At 36.8% G+C, this 20,161-nt stretch overlaps 1 protein-coding gene across 1 annotated transcript; it reads left to right on the top strand.

The window, feature by feature from the left end:
• Window positions 1-18: 18 nt before the first annotated feature.
• Window positions 19-19,495, top strand: LOC104236074 (DNA gyrase subunit A, chloroplastic/mitochondrial). The gene is made up of 27 exons (XM_009789931.2): window positions 19-654; window positions 1,497-1,566; window positions 1,685-1,750; window positions 2,476-2,577; window positions 3,164-3,208; window positions 3,304-3,402; window positions 3,522-3,608; window positions 4,216-4,286; window positions 6,917-7,025; window positions 7,119-7,181; window positions 8,895-8,960; window positions 9,104-9,192; window positions 10,293-10,341; window positions 10,627-10,713; window positions 11,866-11,959; window positions 12,143-12,213; window positions 12,307-12,396; window positions 12,930-13,055; window positions 13,142-13,299; window positions 13,603-13,684; window positions 13,760-13,924; window positions 14,004-14,105; window positions 15,753-15,889; window positions 16,722-16,842; window positions 16,987-17,041; window positions 17,142-17,241; window positions 18,936-19,495. The coding sequence occupies exons 1-27, from the start codon at window positions 221-223 to the stop codon at window positions 19,045-19,047; spliced, it is 2,850 nt and encodes a 949-aa protein (XP_009788233.1). The 5' UTR covers window positions 19-220; the 3' UTR covers window positions 19,048-19,495.
• The last annotated feature ends 666 nt before the right edge of the window (window positions 19,496-20,161 follow it).

Raw genomic sequence — 20,161 nt, 5'->3', positions numbered from 1 at the left:
CTAATTGAATTTGGGGTGAAACCCGATATTGGGCAAAGAGCCATTAGAGATAGGCTCTGGAGCCAGGAGATACGCCCTCTCACGTGCCACTAAGCAAAATCTTGGCGCGCAATTAAACCCCTCCTCCAAAATCACTAGGGTTTTAGCACTTCAATCCGACAAAGTTTCCGATAACTTCGCTTTTCCCCCAACATAGCTGAGCTTCTTCAGCTTCTATGGCATGAAACTACACACTCTTAAACCTCAAACCCTATTAACACAATCCAATCCCATGGCTTTTTCCACCGGAATCCGTCTACTGCGCTGCTACCACCACCACTTCACTTTCACTGCAACACCATCCCGCTTCTCGGGACTTCGGAAAACCTCGTCTGAGCTCCGGTTACTTTCCTCGGTCACTCCGCCGCCAAGGAAGCAGCTCCGACCGGTGAGTGCTCGGCGGAAGGAGGAGGAGGTTGGGGATGAAGGCAATGGGAGTGTTATTCTGACAGACAGAGGCGAAAATGAGGGCGGAAATGGAGGCGAGAGAGTTGTACTTACCGAGCTCCACAAGGAGGCTACCGAGGCATACATGTCTTATGCCATGTCAGTGCTGCTCGGTCGCGCTTTGCCCGACGTCAGGGACGGGTTGAAGCCGGTGCACAGGCGAATACTGTAAGTTTTTCTTAGTTGAGAACTGCGTGGTTAAATGGGAAGTAACCCAAGGGATATTGGTGTTAAAGCTGAATTGGAGGCATGGAAAAAATAAGGCTGAATTGCTAGTCACTATTGCTTATTCTTTTTTGTGATTATCACGGCTATATCAAGCATACATTACATTAAAAGCTGCAATAGTTTTATTAGGATAGAGGGAGCAATAGGATATTTGGGAGAAAAGTTTAGTCTTCATAATCTACATAATCAAATTAATTGGACCTTCTGTCCAAAAAACTCTGAATTAGCATTGCAAAACACATAATAGATAGAAATGTTTTACACATAGAATATTGCAGCGTAAATTAAGAAAATGCCAATGATGGTTAAAATGTTTTACGCGTAGACTTCTTCACATGATATTCCACCGGATATCTATTATTTCCCACAAATCCATGTAGTGAGTATCTCTACCCACTAAGACTTAGGCAGTTGGTTAATGTCTCAGATTATGTAATTAAATTGCAAGTCACGACTGCGTGTTACTAATTCTAAATAGTTATAATAGATTTTCCTTTACATCTGACCCATTTTGCTACTATTTATAAACTTTTACTCTTATTACCCCCCCCCCCCCACAAAAAAAAGAAAGAAGAAAGAAGAAAAAGAAAGATTAAATAGCCTAGTATGCCATCTGATTCACTTTTATCAAGACCGAGTGTTGTAGAACTAATTTTTAATTTGAAAATGTGCACCAGAGGTTAACATTTTGGTAGAGATTTCTTTGCCTTATATTATATCTGCTCTACTTATCGTTTGAATCTGTATTGGATTTGTAAAAGTTATTGGTATTTTGGCTGCAGATACGCGATGCATGAATTAGGGATTTCTTCCAAGAAACCATATAAGAAATGTGCAAGAGTTGTTGGAGAGGTTGTAGCCCATCTTTGTTTTCTCCTACACCTACGTGATAAAATAATGATTATCTGCTGCGAGTATTCTTGTGCCATATGTATTGCAAGTATATTATTGTGTTTCCTCTCATTTTTAGGTGCTTGGCAAGTTTCATCCCCATGGAGACACTGCAGTCTATGATTCCTTGGTTCGAATGGCCCAGGTAATATCAAAGGATTAACACTTACAAAAGGGCTGTCAATGTCAGTAGTTTTATGATTCAGTATGGCACTTTTCTAACTGCTTTCAAGTACGAGTTGTTAGCAAATAGATGGTCCCTGCAGGAGAATAACAGGAGTAGAACCAAAATAAGTACTTCCATTTATGTCGCATCGTTCCTAAATGTGGTAACAGAGATATCAAAGAACTTATATCTTGTGAGAATCACAGGCTCGAAGCTCATCTCTGCCTGCTGTAAGTTTTTAAAGGAAACTCTTGAGAAAAATTCATGAGTTGTAGAGAATCATTGGCAGGGAAAGAATTCAGGTGATTCCAAAAAGTTACTACATAGATTTATCTCTGGTGATGGATATGTGTTTATAAATTTTGAGAAATGAGTGACAAACTGCTTTAGCCCCTCCTGTAAAAAGGTAGTTCCCTGTCAAGAAAGCTTTATTTTGAGCTGGCTGGAAAAAGTCTCTTAGTAACTTTGTTTTGGGGGTTCTCACTAAAAATGAAACAGCAGAACTAAAAAGCTTTACGAGCGCCAAGTATCTAGATCACGAGTTTGTCATAGAACTTGTTATCAAACTCTAGGGCCAGATCCAATTCTGATCGTTGAGTAGTTAAATTGGTCTGAATTCTTTCCGCGCTGAATTTTGCAGTGTGCTTGGCTACTGGGTACTATTTAGTTATTCTGTAACCTTTTCATGATATTATATTTTCCAGGATTTTTCCTTGCGGTCTCCACTTATTCGAGGGCATGGAAACTTTGGTTCAATTGATGCAGATCCTCCTGCGGCTATGCGGTATACTGAATGTCGACTGGAAGTAGGTTAAACCCAGCCTTTCTGTGTTTTCTGAATCTTTGAGTGCATTGTCCATTTGGAAACTGTTGCGTCTTAACAAGTGCGCAGGTTCAAATCCTAAGGCTACCAGTATGAATGTGATTAATATAGTTTGTGTTGATTGCGGAGAACTATAATAACTAGTATCTTCTATCCTTTCTTGAATCTAATCAGATATGTAGGTGTTATCACCATTCAGAATTGTCATAATTTTTGATAAGTTCAGTTAAATGAGCAAGAAGTTCACATGCAAGTTTTGTCATGACATTGGTATCTGTCTCTATTGTTCTGTTTTATGTAAGGATGTTGTAGTTGTCCTTATGTCATAGTGAAACTGTTGTTCATGACCTGCTTATTTTTTTATCAAAAGAATCTTTATCTGAAACAAATCCTAGTCTTGATCACATTATTGCTAACCTTTTTGATTATGGGTAAGTTATTGATATAAATTCCTTTTGGGTAAAGAATAGTACCTGAAGGGTGTCCTATACGGCTAAGTTTATTGCTGTCTGTATAATTTATTTAACATTATTTAAGCAATATATTAAGCTCATCATTATTCCTCTCAGGCACTCACTGAGTCCATGCTATTAGCAGACCTGGAGCAGAATACAGTCAGTTTCCCTCCTTTAAATTAAAATTTGTAATAAGTTACAACTGGATGGAAGCTCTGTCTTAGGTTCTTTACATTATATTTGATGTGTTGCAGGTAGATTTTGTCCCAAATTTCGACAACTCTCAGAAAGAACCATCGTTGCTTCCTGCTCGTGTTCCAAACTTGTTGTTAAACGGTGCTTCCGGGATTGCGGTGACCCATTTGACTCTGTTACTAACTAATTAGTAGCTTTTTATGCTCCATATTAGGGCAAATAATATCAGAAATATTTCTAAATATGATGAGTTTTATTTATATTCTGCTGTTTTCAGGTTGGCATGGCTACCAATATTCCCCCCCATAATCTTGGGGAGCTTGTTGATGCACTATCTGCACTGATTCATAATCCAGAAGCCACGGTAGACATTTGTCTCTTAAGACATGCTTATGAATATATCTCTTGCCTCCTTACATTTTATGTGAAATCATTGATTGCTTTTCTTTGCATTGAAGAAATGAAGAGGAGAGAATATAAATATTCCAAATGTTTGTTTCCTGCTCTTATACCAATTTTATAGCAGTTTCCATGTTTGGCTTTTGTGTTATAACTATAGTCAGTTACTTCACAATCTATTGTTTCTTTTGCAATGATCTTGGTGTCAAATGCTAAAATGCAACCTCTATACGGGCTTGCGGTAAAGATTCTGATTTCATACATTTGGATTTCTTGTTCTCCCACGTACTTCATGTGTGAATTTTATTTTCCTGTAGAAAAGGAGGATTGTGCACATATTTGTTGTCTGTTTTTCAAGTATACACTTGTACTTATATTAACATGTAAACCCTTGTTATTCAAATAGTTTCTAAGTTCTCTATTTCATGTGCCATACGCCCACACCTATTGGGAGCTTTGGTTGACTGCTGAAATTGAATCATCTCCCAGTTTTAGGCCATCGTTTATGAACCACAGTTTTCATATGCTTAATTGCAAAAAGGTTGTGATGACTGCTCTTGTTTCTTATCTAGCTGCAAGAACTGTTGGAGTACATGCCTGGACCTGACTTCCCAACTGGTGGAATAATTATGGGCAACATTGGGTAGGTTTTCTTAGCTCCTGTTTCTTACTCTTTCCCACTTCCACTCGCTCGTAAAGATTGAAGAGAACATAACATAGAGTCTTAGACGCAATGGCTCCCTCAGTGTGCATATTTGTGCCCAAACAGGAAAGAAGTGTTTGTTGTTGTACTTGGGGATGAGCTTACTTCTTAAATTTCTTTCCTGAGGCAGTTTTCTAGAAAATCCTGTAACTCTTGCCTTCTGAATGTGGTGTCTGTCGTGTGACTTATTTTTTGTTGGAAAGCACAGATGACACATAGGATGCATGTATGTCAGTGGCGTAGCCAGGAATTTCATCAAGGGTGATGAAATATTGAAGAATTCAATAATTTTTTTGTCGATGGGTGGTGTATCAAATTTTTTAGATCAAACTACGCCACATTTAGCTAAACAATAAAAATACTTTTAATAGAACTATAATTTTATAAATTAAAATAAAATAAACAAAAGATAACATTAGAAATTTACTTATAAAAGTAAGCATAAAACCAAAAGTTAGAGTCGAGGGGATTTGTAGTTTGTAAAGAGCTTTTGTTGAATAAATTTTTGTAGATCTTGACATTTTAAATTAAAATTTATTTAAGAAATAACTTTTAGTTAAAAAGTTACTTTTAAGAATAGCTGTTTATTTCTTCAGAAATTTTAAATTTTAAGAGTTATTTTATTAGGAAATTTTTTAGATTAAAAAAGAATCAAATAGACCACATATGGTGATCTCCATTTAGTTTTGGCAAATAAAATGGGCAAGAATTTTGAACTCGTGCATAACACATCACTTTGAACACTCTTAACCGCTAGACTGCCTCACTTAATTGTGTTAAGGGTGTTCAAGATATTTGTTTTTTGATGAAGTAAGGTGTTATATTGATGGCATCAAGAAGATGCATATAATTACAAAAAAGTTTGGACTAGCTCCTGAGTACAAAAACAACAATTGAAGCAGGGAGCTAAATCCAAAGATCAAACAACTTGTTTGTTAAACTAAAGTAAGAGAACTAATGAAATCTACAAGGGAAATTGCATCATTTACAGGGGGGGCTAAATTACTCCAACTGAAAAGATTCATCAAACACTTGGATTTCAGTGAACAGCTAGGAGTTGAAATGCCATCAAAACATCTGCGATTCCTTTAATATATAACCATGTAAAGTAGTATTTAACTTGTATACACAATATAATTTTTCGGCGATGGGTGTGCGCTTGACCACCTTTGGCATAGGGTAGCTACATCACTGATGTATGTAATGTATAAATGGCTCTTAGATGTATCCAATCTCTGGTCTTTAGTATGCCATATAATAGAAGATGATAAATTTAATGTATCCAATTTCTGGTTTTTAGTATGCCATATAATAGAAGATGATAAATTTGTGGCATGCACTGCCAAAAATGGATTCAGTTTTTTTTTTGATGACCGAGAAATCCGTCTGGGGCCGATCCTTTGGACCAACCGCAGCCTTCAAAACTCGGTGGATAATGGGCCCGCCCCTCTACTCTTCTCCACTTAAATATCAGGCTTTGCTTTGCATGGTGTGGGGGCTTGAACCTATAACCTAAGACACAAATCCACCACCCTTTGCCACTTGAGCTAGGCCCTGGGGGCCAAAAAAGGATTCAGTTTTACCATCTGGCTTTTATTTTTTCTTTAACAATTTATGATTGGCTGTGGTGTGATCTAGTTTAAAACATTATTCAGCTAGCAAGATGCTTTAATGCTTCCCTATGCCTTTAAAAGCGTTAAAACAAGTTTTATCCTCAAATAGGCCAATTAGGGCGATACACCTTTTCTTGTCTGGGAAGCCATTGGTTTGGTAATTGCGCTGCTACGCAGTGGAAGGAGGAGCCTAAATTGTACTCATAAAAAAAGGTTATTTATATGGCAGTCCCTTGTTCAAAATTCTTAGTTTATATGAGTCGATTTGTGCATGGCGCTCCCGCTGCTTTTCCATGTTTTGGTAGCGAGCTACTTTTGAGATGCGGATCCTTTTTTGAGCTCGTGATAGAATTTTACCTGATTGCTCTCCTCTTTGGTTCGAAAGGCTTGCGGCGCGTTTCCATGAAATTGTGTTTTTTCATGTTTTGTGGGAGTCTATCTTCCTAGAGACTTTCTCTTATCCCCTTCCATTTGGAAGGTTAAGAGCCCTGTCAAAATAAAGTGTATGGTCTTTGATTTATGCAAGATTGAACAATGATGACTAATATACCTAGAACTAAGCACCCACCTTTACCTCTTCTGTTCTGCCCTACCGGAGTAAGTTCAGTGAGCCTGGAGCAAGTATGTGATACTTGCAGCTCCTGTGTCGAGTATATCTTTCTTCCTCCATTTCAGAATGCACACAAATCACGTATGTTTAGTGGCACTGGCAGCTTGATTCTTTCCCTTTTCTCAAATTTTGGCTGGAAATTTGTTTTCTTTGGGAAATTTCTGGAGATAAACTCATACGGAAAGAGAGAATTCTAACAACTGGACACTAATATCTACTGAAAATTAGTTTTTTTCTCATCCCCCTCCTAAAAATGCATCCTCTCTGAGATAAAATTTTGTTTTTGTTTTTCTTTACACTGCCTCTTTATTTGTAATTTTTTTTGATAAGTTTCATCATTTTTACAGAATTCTGGAGGCATATAGGACTGGAAGGGGCCGAGTAGTAATTAGGGGGAAGACTGATATTGAATTACTTGATTCCAAGACGAAACGTGCTGCAATAATCATCCAAGAGGTTCCTATCTCTGCCCTTTCAGTATTTTGATTTAGAAGTAGATTACTCTTCGAATTTTAATCTGTGTTAATATTTGATTTATAATTGAAACAGGTTCCTTATCAAACAAACAAAGCCTCCCTTGTCGAGAAAATTGCTGATCTTGTGGAAAATAAGGTACCTTTCTGATGAGTAGCAAGTTCCTTGTGAGTTAGTCCAAACCCTGTTTGTCCACATGTTTGAAATTTCGGAGAGTCTGCCTGCCATTATAACTTTCTCTTATTAAAATACTCAATATGTTATTCTGCTGAGTGACCTATCTCATTGCCACCACTGCCTGCTCCCACTTAAATGCCAGGCTCCTTCTGGATGAAGTGAACAGACACTCAATAATGTACTTTACCCCTGGAGTAGCATATATTATCAAGTGTCTGAACCCTTCTTTCAGGAAAAAAAGTTCTGTTGTGTTTTTCTTATGCACCCTTATTGTGTTGATACCCTTTTGCTCCTTTTGAATATATTTGGTTATTTAATTTAGGCAGAATAGCCTGATAGACACCTGTACTTGTTCGGTTTTGACATCTCGGACCCCCTACTCCACGAAGTTTCAATCAGTCACCTGAACTTGGTCAAAACAGGAGTTGATTGTGTAGAGGAACTTGGTCAAAACATCTTGGCCCCCCCTACTCCACGAAGTGTCTGGTTGAAACTTCTTGGAGTAGCGGGGGCCCGTATGTCAAAATCAAACAAGTACAGGTGTCTATCAGGCTATTCTGCCTTAAATTAAAACAAAATGGCCTTGATTGTGTTATTTGTGACTAGAAAATTGATACAAATAGACGAAGGTTCAAACAACTAACCTTCACCCAGAATTTAGGCCTGCTGAGACGATGCTTGCTGCCCTGCCTACAATGATACTACGAAGGGGGTTACGTGGTCACCTAGATGCCACTTATTGTGCTTATATAGTCTTCTTCCATCCCACGTTTTCCACTGCCTAGTACATTTATATGTGAAACTGTTCTTTTAATGAGGTGCTCCGGGAGTGTGCAGATAATGTGTTAAGAATTCTGGGATTTAAGGGGCGATTAGGATTAGTAAATTGGAAGTTTTGGCAGGGAATTCCTATGCTGTAATTGTTTTGATGAAGTAAGGTGTTATATTGTTGGCATCAAGAAGATGTAAATCATTACAAAAGAGATTGGTTAGCTCCATTTACACAAAAATACAGTTCTGACCAGGGAGTTAACCTGAAGCGCCAAAAGCCTAAAGTTGGCAATCAATTCCTATGCTGTAATTGTATGCAACTATTGACTGGGTGAAGGGATATTTGAAGATGGAAGGGACAGAACAGCCAACAGTAAGTTCAAGTTTAGATGTTTTATCAGCTTTCTGCAGAAATGATTGAAGAGAAATTCCATTGAAGGCTTTCTGGGATGCTAAAGCACCTAATGGTTACATTTTCATATGATTAGCACCATGGGTCCATTTTTACAGTGGACAGTCCACAGAACATGAATAAGCTTTGTAGTAGCTGGTGCTGCTTTCATTTTTTCTGGAGTAAAGGAGCTCCGTCGGTGATAGGATCCTATGTTTGGAGAAGTGCCCTCACTCTCAGATGTGGCTTCTAATGGAGAACAGAATCTATAATCTTTTGAGGAGTGCAGATTTCTCTATGAAGCAGATTTTTTTCTTCTTTTTGCGGAATACACATGCCATCTACACTTGATGTATATCAAAATCCACACCATCTCCACTTGATATATACTGATTCTTCTATGTTGTTCCTATTTTCTGAAGTTTGATCTCTGAATTTTGTTGTCTTCAATATCTTGCTTTGGTCAAGAGTTGAATCACAGCACCTGATGTTTTGATTCCCTTTCTTTCCAGATTTTGGAAGGAGTAAGTGATATCCGTGATGAGAGTGATCGATCTGGAATGCGTATAGTCATTGAGGTAGTGAAATAATTGATGTTCCCTGTTCAAAATTTATCAATTTTATCGTATTCCATGGCTCATTGGCAATGATTGCATGCGTTCTTCTAAACCCATCAAAGTTAAGCACTGATTGGTCGTTAGCTTTGCTTAATGTTTTCCAGCTTAAGCGAGGGTCAGATCCAGCCATCGTATTGAACAATCTTTACCGTCTTACTGCTCTGCAATCCAGTTTTAGTTGCAACATGGTTGGGTAAGTGATTATCAACCCCTTTTGGGAGCTATAGACTTTGTTTGCAAAAGAAGGAAACTCCGACTTCTGGATCACTCTGTTACCACATCACAAGGTTAACCCCTGCAGTAATCAATTGTATGCTAGAGACCTACTTTGTACATAGACTGCCCCACAGTTCTCTGATATCTATATCAGAAGCATTGGAAGTTTTGTTCTTGAAGAAATATAGTAATAGCTTTGTGCCTCTTGATTTCTGTTTTCGCTCTAGAATCTTATGCTTTCTGTTTGAAATTTCTTTTCCATGCCTGACATCTGTTGTCAAAGTTGATTGAACAGGAGACCAGACAATTTTTAGTTTGTTCCCCGAAGGTTTTGGAGTACTGATTGACTGCGATCTATTGCAAGATGCATCTTCGGTCTCCAGCTGTTATCTCTTTATCAAGAAGAATAATGGCCTTCCAACATTTTATTCTTCAATTAGAAGTTTATCATCTTTTTTTCTCTTGAAATACTTGCATGGTTGAAAGCTTCTCTCCATGAGTAAAAGGAACTAGATTTTGGAGTTTGGAAGTTCTAATTTTTACCTCTATTTAACTATATGACCGTACTTTCAGCTCAAAATTTATGATTCGGTAAATCTATAGGAATTTGGGATTATAATGTAATTATTTAATGTTGCAGCTTGAGACCATGTGGATTGGTCATGGTATTTGAATAGTCCAGTATTCACTGTACTTGTATTTATTTGTCCTCTATAGGCAATAGAATTGATGATGCCATTTTATAATTAAGCTTATAGACTATTAATGGCACTTTGGCACAAGAAATGAAGTAAGGTTGCAACCGAGTTTCCAAAATTGACATTTTTTATTGACATTATTAAATAGTAAGATGTGTATTGCTGGTGCATTGGCTTTATAATTTTCCAATACAATGGGCCTTGGATCATTTCCAGGTGCTGTTTTTTCTACTTAGGAGGCTTAGAAAGCTCTTTTATGTCTAATTTAGTACTCTCCATATGTTGCTTGGTGTAATGAATTTTACATTGCTCTCATGCCATATCCACAATTGTTATCATACCTCTAACTAACTAGTTATCACTCAAACTTTTTTTTCAGTATTCTTAATGGTCAACCAAAGCTGATGGGGTTAAAGGAACTACTTCAGGTGACAAATTGTTTCTATATGACGAATACTCTGTATATGTATTTTTCAATTTCCATTAAATACTATGCTTAAGCATTATTGGTAGTTTTGCTTTTTCTGTAATCACCTTCTAGTTTCTCTTTTTGTTTCCTTTTTTTACGTCTAAAATTGATATATTTCACCTAAATCACGTCTTCTGATATCTTGGTGTTATTTATTTGGTGTTTGTCACACTTCTCCATCAAGGTTTATCTTTGATATGCATTCATCAGGCACCGAATTGTTATACCTTTTTGTATCTTGCAGGCATTTTTGGATTTCAGATGCTCTGTTGTTGAAAGGCGCGCGAAATTTAAACTTTCACAAGCACAAGAAAGAAACCATATTGTTGAGGTGTGTTAGAAGAATTTTTGTCTTAGAATACTTTTATTATTCTCAAAATAAGAAAAAATTATTAGTCGTAGAATGCTTTTTCTTATCAGTTGTCTTAGAATGTCAGAACTAGAATATAAAATTAGATTTTTTTTTATAACAACGAAATCCCCGAGGACCAGTGACCCACGGTTCAAAATTCAATGGATAATGGGCCCGTCTCTCTACCCTTCTCTACTTAAATACCAGTCTTTTTATCTGTGGTTGGGTTCGAATCCATGACATGCACCTGCCTAACCCACACATCACAAGTTGCGGTCTTACCATCAGACCAAAGCCCTGGGGCAAGTTTTTAAGTTAGATATTGTCTCAAATTAAGCAAATAAAATGGTGAGTCTTGCGTTTGACACCGACAAATTGGCGTGTCTTGTATTCACCATTTTATCTATATGTTAATTTTCCTTTCTAATTTATATACATGGTATCAAATCCTTTACAATCTTAAAATAGACCTTAATAGCTTCTGCCTACTGGCAAGCAGCCTTACGCTACTTAGTTGGCCGTCATTTTTTAGCTCGTAATTTCCTTCCATGTGGCCGTTTCCTTTTCCCTTGACCGTTTTCAAAGATATACTCCTATTTCTGAATACTGTTTTGGCACCACAACTCTTAATTTCCATGACAGTTTTCGTGATACTGCCTCTTCCTGATCTCTGTTCCGGCAACAAATTTCCTGCGAGATTTTGGCAATAATTTTTTTTAAATCGAGATTCTCGTTAAGCATTTGTCTGTAATAAGAACAACTACGGCAATTTTCCGACAGTTTTTAGCAAGCATGTTAGAAGTAAAGTGTAAACCTTTAATGCTTGGATCAGAATATTAGAAGATTGAAGGAGTTAGGTTAGATATTGTCCTATATCAGACAAATGTCATATGAGTTTGTGTTTGACATGTATAAATAGGTATGTCGTGTATTCATCAAGTCATCTATGATTCTATGCATCTCTCTTCTTTTTTTTTATGTACATAAGGTATATTTGTAATTAGGATTTCTTTTCTCTTTTGAAAGTTCTGGGGCATAGCTCAAGTGAAATATGTTGAGTTTATGAATAAAGCTGCTGATATCCCCTCCTCTCACCCCCCCCCTTCTCTCCATCCACTTTTGTGTCTTAAGGGTATCATAGTTGGGCTTGATAATTTGGATGAGGTCATCAATACAATCAGAAAAGCATCAAGCAATGCGCTCGCGGCTGCTAGTTTGAGAAAAGGTAGCACAACTACTCACTTATACCTAAATGTTGCTTGATTTTACATTATTGCCTGCTCATATTTGTGTTGGAAACTGCATTAGCCTTGACCTTCTATTTTTCAAATAGTATTTTATATTTTACTGATAAAATAACTAGTAGGAAAACATTGCCAATTCCATTTCTTATCAACTTCACCTGCAGAATTTGAATTGTCTGAAAAACAAGCTGAAGCTATACTGGACATAAGCCTGAGAAGGCTTACTGCACTTGAGGTATGGCATGGTGCGCTCATTTTAAAGTTTGGTGGGTGTTTTAGCTTCTTGAACTCTCTCTGAACATTGTGCTTTTCTGTATGGGTAATGCAGAGAAATAAATTTGTCGAGGAGGGGAAATCTTTGAGAACACAAATTTCCAAGTTAGAGGAACTTTTGTCTAGTAAGAAGCAAATACTCCAGGTAGCCTCTTAAGAACCTTTTCCTATTTTTTCTTCATCTTCTCAAGCTTAGATCCGGATTAATATTCTTGTACCAATTTGTTATATATATCATCATATTGCTAGTTTTTCTTCTTTAAGGATTCGATCGCCAAATGTTTGTCAATATGTTGGTTATTATTGTACCGTTATTATTCCACAACTCAACTTTGTGTTTGTTTCTCTCATCAACAATTTTTTTAAAAAACTAATCTAATGGAGATACCCAACTTAGATAGTACACCGTAGAAGCAACCTGTTACTGCACCTTTTTTTTTGGTTTGGGGGGGGGTGGTGGTGGTGGTGACTGGCTTCTGTAGGCAGTACGCTGGTATTCTGATTGTTCACCTCCTGACAATGACATTCTGATATATTGTAGTTATACATCTGTTACCTTGTTCTGATTGTTCACCTTCTTAACAATGGCATTCTGATATAATGTAGTGATACATCTATTACTTTGTCATTTGACATTAGCCTACTTGCTTTTCTGATTTCTGCAACATGAACAACCAGTTGATTGAAGAAGAAGCAATTGAAATCAAGAACAAGTTCTTCACTCCAAGGCGTTCAATGTTAGAGGATACAGACAGCGGTGAGCTTGAAGATATAGACGTAATTCCGAATGAAGAAATGTTACTGGTAATATGCGCTTTCTAGGTATCAAAATTTTGCGTTTCATTTTTCCTTCCTTTTTCTTTTAAATTTTCATTGCTCCTTTATTCCAGGCAATTAGTGAGAAGGGTTATGTTAAACGGATGAAACCTGACACATTTAATCTACAAAATCGCGGGACAATTGGTAAATCAGTTGGTAAATTGAGAGTAAATGATGCGATGTCTGATTTCCTTGTCTGCCGGGCACACGACAAAGTTCTCTATTTTAGGTAAACTTGGGATCACTTTTTTTTCTACGTTGACTCAGATTATTTCAACATACTGCCATATGCTGAGACATTGAGAAAATATAGAATGTTTTTCCCGATTATTTTTGCTTTCCCATCTTTTATTTATGGAAGAGGTAACTTTGTGTGAGCTGATTGCATCCTGACAATCCCGTTATATTATCTCATTATTTACATCATTGTAAGCCCTCGATATATTTTATTCAGTTTTGTGTAAGGGGGTGACTTTGCCATTGAGCATGCGGATGTTCTTATTTCAATATTTGTTTTTATTCTAATTGGCAGCGATAAAGGTACTGTGTATTCTTCTCCGGCTTACAAGATCCCTGAATGCAGCCGAACTGCTGCTGGCACTCCTCTGGTCCAGGTACTATATTGCCATCTACAGAGAGCTTGGCCTGTTGCCTTCATTTCTAGTTACTCATTCTTTCCCGTGATCCAGATATTGTCCTTGTCTGATGGCGAGAGAATAACTTCTATTATTCCTGTGAGCGAATTTGCGGGAGATCAGTATCTTGTGATGCTTACTGTGAATGGATATATAAAAAAAGTATCGTTGAACTACTTTGCGTCTATCAGGTGTACAGGAATAATTGCGATTCAATTGGTTAGTCAGCCCTTTCTTTCCCTTGAATTTGCATTGTTGGTTCCAAAGCTAGCTCAGGCTTGATGCTTCCATTTGACAGGTCCCAGGTGATGAACTAAAATGGGTGAAATGTTGCTCAAATAATGATTTTGTTGCGATGGCTTCACAAAATGGAATGGTTATTTTGACGCCTTGTGCAAATGTAAATTCTCTTGTTCTTTACTTTCATGGGTGCCTTATTTTCAGTGTCATTTAGTGGTTCTTGTGTTGCTCTGCCAAAATGCAAAAAAGAATGGGAGCTTGGCTACATGCAGAAACAAGTTTATTCTTGGCATAAGATTCGATTACAAGATCTGAATCAAGTAATTTTTGCACCTCAATGCTAATCAGCAAACTGGGCGTTACTTAATCTGGAGAGAGAGATTATCTCACTTACATGTCTGCAGTTTTTGTGCTTAAACAGATGAGATAAATACGCAACTTCAAGTGAGAGATTATTCAATCTACCAGCTAAAGCTCTGCCACTTAGCAGCTTGCTTTGTCTGTGCTGTCTTTACGGGTTTCAAAGAATGTAGAAAGTTTGCGTTCTTCTCATGGAAGATAGAAGATAAATATCTGATAAATGAGGGATTACATATTTTTTGATAATGGTAACATGTATATTAAAAATAAACAGCACTAGGGCGGTGCCAAGCCATATTTACAAGGAACAAAAACCAGCTATGACAACCTAGGATTACAGTGCACCTATCAGGTCTACTAAAGATTCTGCCTCCTCAACATAACTTTCTTTACACCAGAAATGAAACAATAGTAAACACTTCATCTTGATTTCCTGTAAAGAACTGCTTCTGTCTTCAAAAGTTCTTAAATTTCTCTCCTTCCAGACTGTCCACCATATGCACGCAGGAACCAATCGCCACCATTTCTTCTGTTTCACTATATCCCCATCATAATTCCAACACTTCAACAGTTCACAGGTGTTAGCTGGCATGCTCCATTTAAGGCCCTCAATATTAAGAAATAGCTGCCACAGTTTGTCAGTAAAAGGACAATGAAGAAACAAGTGGCTATTAGTTTCTATAGCTGAACCACATAATAGGCATCTAGAGCATAGCTGAAAACCTCTTCTTCTCAAGTTCTCTTGGGTTAGACAAGCCTTTCTTGCAACTAACCATGAAAAGCATACCACCTTGAAAGGTGCCTTTACTTTCCATATATACCTCCAGGGCCATTGTTCTAACTGTTGGTTTGAACCAGCAATTATAGAGTATGCGGATTTGACCGTAAAATTCCCACTCATGCAAAGGTTCCAACAGAGTTTATCTTCAGTTTCTCCAAGACCTTGGAAACGTTCCAGGATATTAAATAGATCCACAACCCTCTCTAATTCCCAATCATTCAATGCCCTTCTAAAAGTAACATTCCATCCTTGCTGACCCCAGGCATTGTCTAAAGTTGATGTAGGCGATGTTGCAATGCTGAAAAAGTTAGGAAAAAGTTCTTTGAGAGGACCATGTCCTAACCAGTTATCATTCCAGAACTTGTTTAGAACTTGTTTTGTAGTTGGCTTCAGATCTCTGGTTTCCTTTTTTCTTTTTCGTTTTTTTTTTTTTTTGCTTTTGGATTTGGATGAACAAATATATGTTCAGCTATTCAGGTAAGTGCTGACCTGAGTATATGTTCAATTATATGTGTGCACTTTCTAATTGTGTTATGTAGTTATTTCCATAATGAAGTAGGTAAATTGTTAGTGCCCTTTTTTTTTTGCATCTACTTGTGTTACTGGAGCTATTCTTATTCTTCTGATAATTTATTTTCCTTCTTTTACCGTTAAATTTCTGCTCAGATAAGAGCACTTGGAAGAAATACTAGAGGCTCTGTTGCCATGAGACTAAAAGAGGGGGATAAAGTGGCTAGCATGGACATTATACCAGATGCTTTGCAGAAGGAACTGGACAAGACCTTGGAAGTTAATCAACGACAGTAATCTCTCATCCATCACTCTGTGTATCGTAGTTGTTTTGATTGTTTCTTAAGGCCTTCTTGAGACCAGTTAAGCCCTGAAGTTAGATGAAAATCAGGTAGGCTGCTTCGCCTTGCTTGGCACTTTGCTGTGGTACCCAAGCATTTGCGTCATCACCCATGGACTTGTCTTTAAGAGGGAGGCACTAGACAATAAATCTAGTTGGCAAATGATATACTCATTGTGAATAAACGGCACTAGACAGTAACTCTAGTTTTTAAATGATATATTAATTGTTAATAATAGAAATGATCTATTTCTGATTACGTATAAATAATTAGAAATTTTGTTTTAAAACTAGTCACTAGAAAACTACACCTTCACATTTGAATAAGATATTTGAAGTGGTTTTTAGCTTGATTGACCTGCTTTTTACATCATATAATTCACTTACCTATAAATTTTAAAAAAAAATTTATCTTTCTCAGTAATTGTTATTTGTTTATAGCTATTTTTTGCATTATACGTATATTTATTTATTTTTCATCATTAGTGCCTTTGTTTTCTAAAGCTCACGCTTTACTTGTGCCTTGTGCTTACTTTCCTATGCTTTTCGCGTATGTCTCAACCTAGATTACAGCACTCAGTCAACTTTATGCTAGCTTGAGAGACCCTCATTTTTAATGATTTTGCCCTCTAAGGCTGCTTATTTGAATACCATCGGCTCCCCAAAAATGATTATTCTTATACCAATATGTCTTGCATAAATGAATTTGAAAGCCTGTCTTATTTTTCTGTTATTTTTTTATTTGTTTGTAACTCTCTCTTTATCTCTGATATTTCGTGTACCAGACGTAGGAGCATGAAAGGCCCATGGCTGCTGTTTGTGTCGGAAAGTGGTTGTGGGAAGCGAGTTCCAGTTAGCAGATTCCGCACATCACCTTTGAATAGAGTCGGTTTAATTGGTTACAAGGTACACCATCATTCTATAAGCCAAAGTATAAACAAATATAAAAATCCTCATCGCTGCCCGTCCTCCCTTCAGAGAAGAGGGATGTTAGCTCTTATTATCTTTGTCCAGCTTTAGTCAACTAATACTTCCGATGCATTTATTCAGTTTTCATCTGAAGATCGCCTGGCAGCAGTATTCGTAGTTGGATTCTCTTTAGGAGGTACCATAACCTTTATGTTCTGCATGGTTTGAATGTTTTAACTACTGACATGGACTTCGGAAATTCTGGTAACAATACATAATTGAAATGCTTTAAGCAGAAGATGGTGAGAGTGACGAGCAAGTTGTTCTTGTGAGCCAGAGTGGAACTGTGAATCGCATAAAAGTTCGGGACATCTCTATACAGTCCCGGTATGCGAGGTATGTCATTGCGTTGTAACATTTTTTCTTCTTTGGTGTGCAGTGCAATAGGTTCGGTTTTCAAGTAATACCAATTTCTGCATTTTTTGAAAGTTGATACCTTTTTATTGGAGCCTATTGGCTAAAAGATCTATTTATCATTGTTGCAGGAGTCTTGTTGTTCTTACATAGGGATATAGTTTGATACCTTCTTGAGCTCTGGCAAAGCTCAAGATCAAGTAGGTTAGAAGCTTGGGTCAGTTGGCATGCTTGAAACGAAGAAGTTACTCAATTGACTAGGTAAACCGGGGGGGGGGGTGTAGAAACTGAAGTAAATTGGGTAACTAGAAAATGCTAAAGGAGGCTACTTTAGGGAAAAAGGGAGAAAAGCTAATAATATCTTAAAGAACTTCAGGAGGGAAAACCCCATGGCATCTTACCCTTTCACCATTTTGGGCTCGAAAGAAGTTGAAAAAATGGAAAATGAGAAGACAAACAAAAAGATATCATGAGCTGTGTTCATTTTTCGTTTTGACAAATGAACATGATCATATTCATCCACAAAGCAGTGATTGAGAATTAGGGGTTTAGTGGTTACTGTCATACTTATCACTAAAATACCAAGGACATGAATAATGAATAAGATTTTAGAACATATCCGTCAGTGAAATATATCAGGAACATGAATAGTGAGTAAGGTTTTAGACCATTGGTAACTACAGGGTTTAACAGGCTTAGGTTTCTGACTTTTAGATGAAGATTGTGATGGAGCATTTGATGGTGTCAATGGCAGTGGAGAACTCTTTTCTCAAAAAAAAAAAAAAAGTTGTCAAGTCGAACCTTTTGGTTGATTAGAAGCTAAAGAAATTTGCAAGATGTTGCCCAGAAAATAGTAAAGACTTGGTCGTTGCATATCAGTGAGCAGTTGAGTTAAAGTAAAAATCCCCAGGAAAGAAGGAAAACGAGAGAAAAAGAATCAGAAGATCCTCAGCAATTCTATCTACGAAAGCGAAAAAGAACAGCAAATTTCTAAGCTTTACAGTTTGATGATAATAGTAGTAACAATTGCTGCAGTAGGATAGGAAGATGGAAACCTTATGAAAAAGAAAAAGGAGATAAATAGAAGGAAGAAATATGAAGAGATCCAACTAAGGATTCAACTCAAAAGACATATATCTGTGAATAGAACTTGATTCAATGTATAAAAGTAGGCACAATGCTTTGGTCTAAGACATAATGATATGCTGTGCTCAGCGCATATATATATATATATATATATATATATATATATATATATAACTGGAGATTTGAATATTTCATCTCCCGCCCCAAATCCCACTTGTGGGAAGACACTGGGTTGTTGTTGTCATCAGCTAAACTGCATTAGTAACAAGCAACTAGAAATTAGCTCTGTGGTACGTTTGTTTTCTGTTTTCCCTTATATCTAATGGAAGAGAAACAAGATGCAGCATAGAGGGGCTAGGGAAGGATTATATGTTCTCTGTTTCATAAATGGAACTAAAGTAGATCTCATTAAATAGCTCTGAGCCGCACTTAACTTTCGATGTGACTGTATTCTGTTGAATAACTTTTTTCAATAGAATAAAATGACTGTATTATGGGGAATGGCACATACAATGTAGTACATTTGGATTCTGAACTATAGCTCAGCTGTTACTTGATCTTAATATATTCTTACTTTTTCCACTCTCCAGAGGAGTAATTTTGATGCGTCTTGAGCATGCCGGAAAGATTCAGTCTGCCTCATTGATCTCGGCAGCCGATGCAGATCCTGAAGATGAAAATGCAACAGCAGTAGCAGCATAGTGTCCTGTCCTTGCAATTTTGCCAAAAAAGAGGCAGGTTATTTGCAACATCAGTAGCTGTAGGATGGATAACATTTTGTACAGCTGACTATGAATCTTGTAAATACAAATTCTATACTTCCCTAAAGTATCCCTCTTTGACAGTTGCTCGGAGAGCTATCATTTTTTTACCCGATAGGGAGGGTCTAATCTTATGTGCCAATCGTTCTAGTCTACTCACTTCAAAGATATAACGTTGCAGATCCGGAGAGCCAAACATTTACGTAGTTTTCATCATCATGAAATGGTTACCTGAACGATTGTCAGATTCTGTAATTTTGTTGAGTATACAGAAGACAATTTTGCATATAGTGCTTCATGCTCTTACAGTCTGTATGGATCATTGTTCCTTATCGTTTTATAATGTATTGTATTGTATTGTATCGTTTTATGAATTCAATGTTTGGATAGATTTGTATTGTTTGTTATTGTTAAATAATATTTTGTTGTTTGGTTTGACTGTATCGTATTGTAACTGATAAGTTTACTAAAATACTTTCAATTGTTTAAATATTAAATTTATAAAAAATTATGCATAAAAATTAGTTTAAAAAACAAAATAGAAGAAGACAAAACACCTTAAGAAAGCAGAACATAGGAGCAAGACCGAAGAAGACAAAACAAAGGAACACAACTAATTAGAATTGAGTTAAAAGCAAATTAGGAGAAAAAAATCATACAGAAGGCAGTAAAATACCTTTAACGTTGGCGGTAGAAGTTATGGAAACAAATAAAGTAGGTTATAGGTTGGAGATTTGGAGTTAAAATAGAAAAAAAAGTTAAAGGGTAAAATAGAATTATTGAGTAATAAGTTAGGACATAATTGGGAAGAAAAATAGGAAACAATCCCACCATATCAAATCGGTTGTTTCAAAAAAAGGGACTTTTTATTGTTTCGGAACAATGGATTTAACAATACAATACAACTAATTTTAAAGAAACAATCAAAACAAACGTTGTTTTGGGATAACAATACAATACGATACAATGGGGAACAACCATCCAAACAAGCTGTTAGTTATCAACAGATGGACGCTTCAGAAAATTTTCCTTCAAACATATTAAGTCAATTTGGT

This window comes from Nicotiana sylvestris, chromosome 1 (assembly GCF_000393655.2).
Source record: "Nicotiana sylvestris chromosome 1, ASM39365v2, whole genome shotgun sequence".
NCBI classification, from domain to species: domain Eukaryota; kingdom Viridiplantae; phylum Streptophyta; class Magnoliopsida; order Solanales; family Solanaceae; genus Nicotiana; species Nicotiana sylvestris.
Note: the sequence above shows the minus strand (reverse complement) of the source record. Positions and strands in the feature narration are given on the sequence as shown.

Excerpts from the sequence above, each read along its gene's own strand:
- LOC104236074 (XM_009789931.2), top strand. The coding sequence starts at position 221 with ATGAAACTACACACTCTTAAACCTCAAACCCTATTAACACAATCCAAT. Across the intron at positions 3,403-3,521 it reads ACGGTGCTTCCGGGATTGCG|GTTGGCATGGCTACCAATAT; the intron begins GTGACCCATTTG and ends TGCTGTTTTCAG. Across the intron at positions 13,925-14,003 it reads GAATAATTGCGATTCAATTG|GTCCCAGGTGATGAACTAAA; the intron begins GTTAGTCAGCCC and ends TCCATTTGACAG.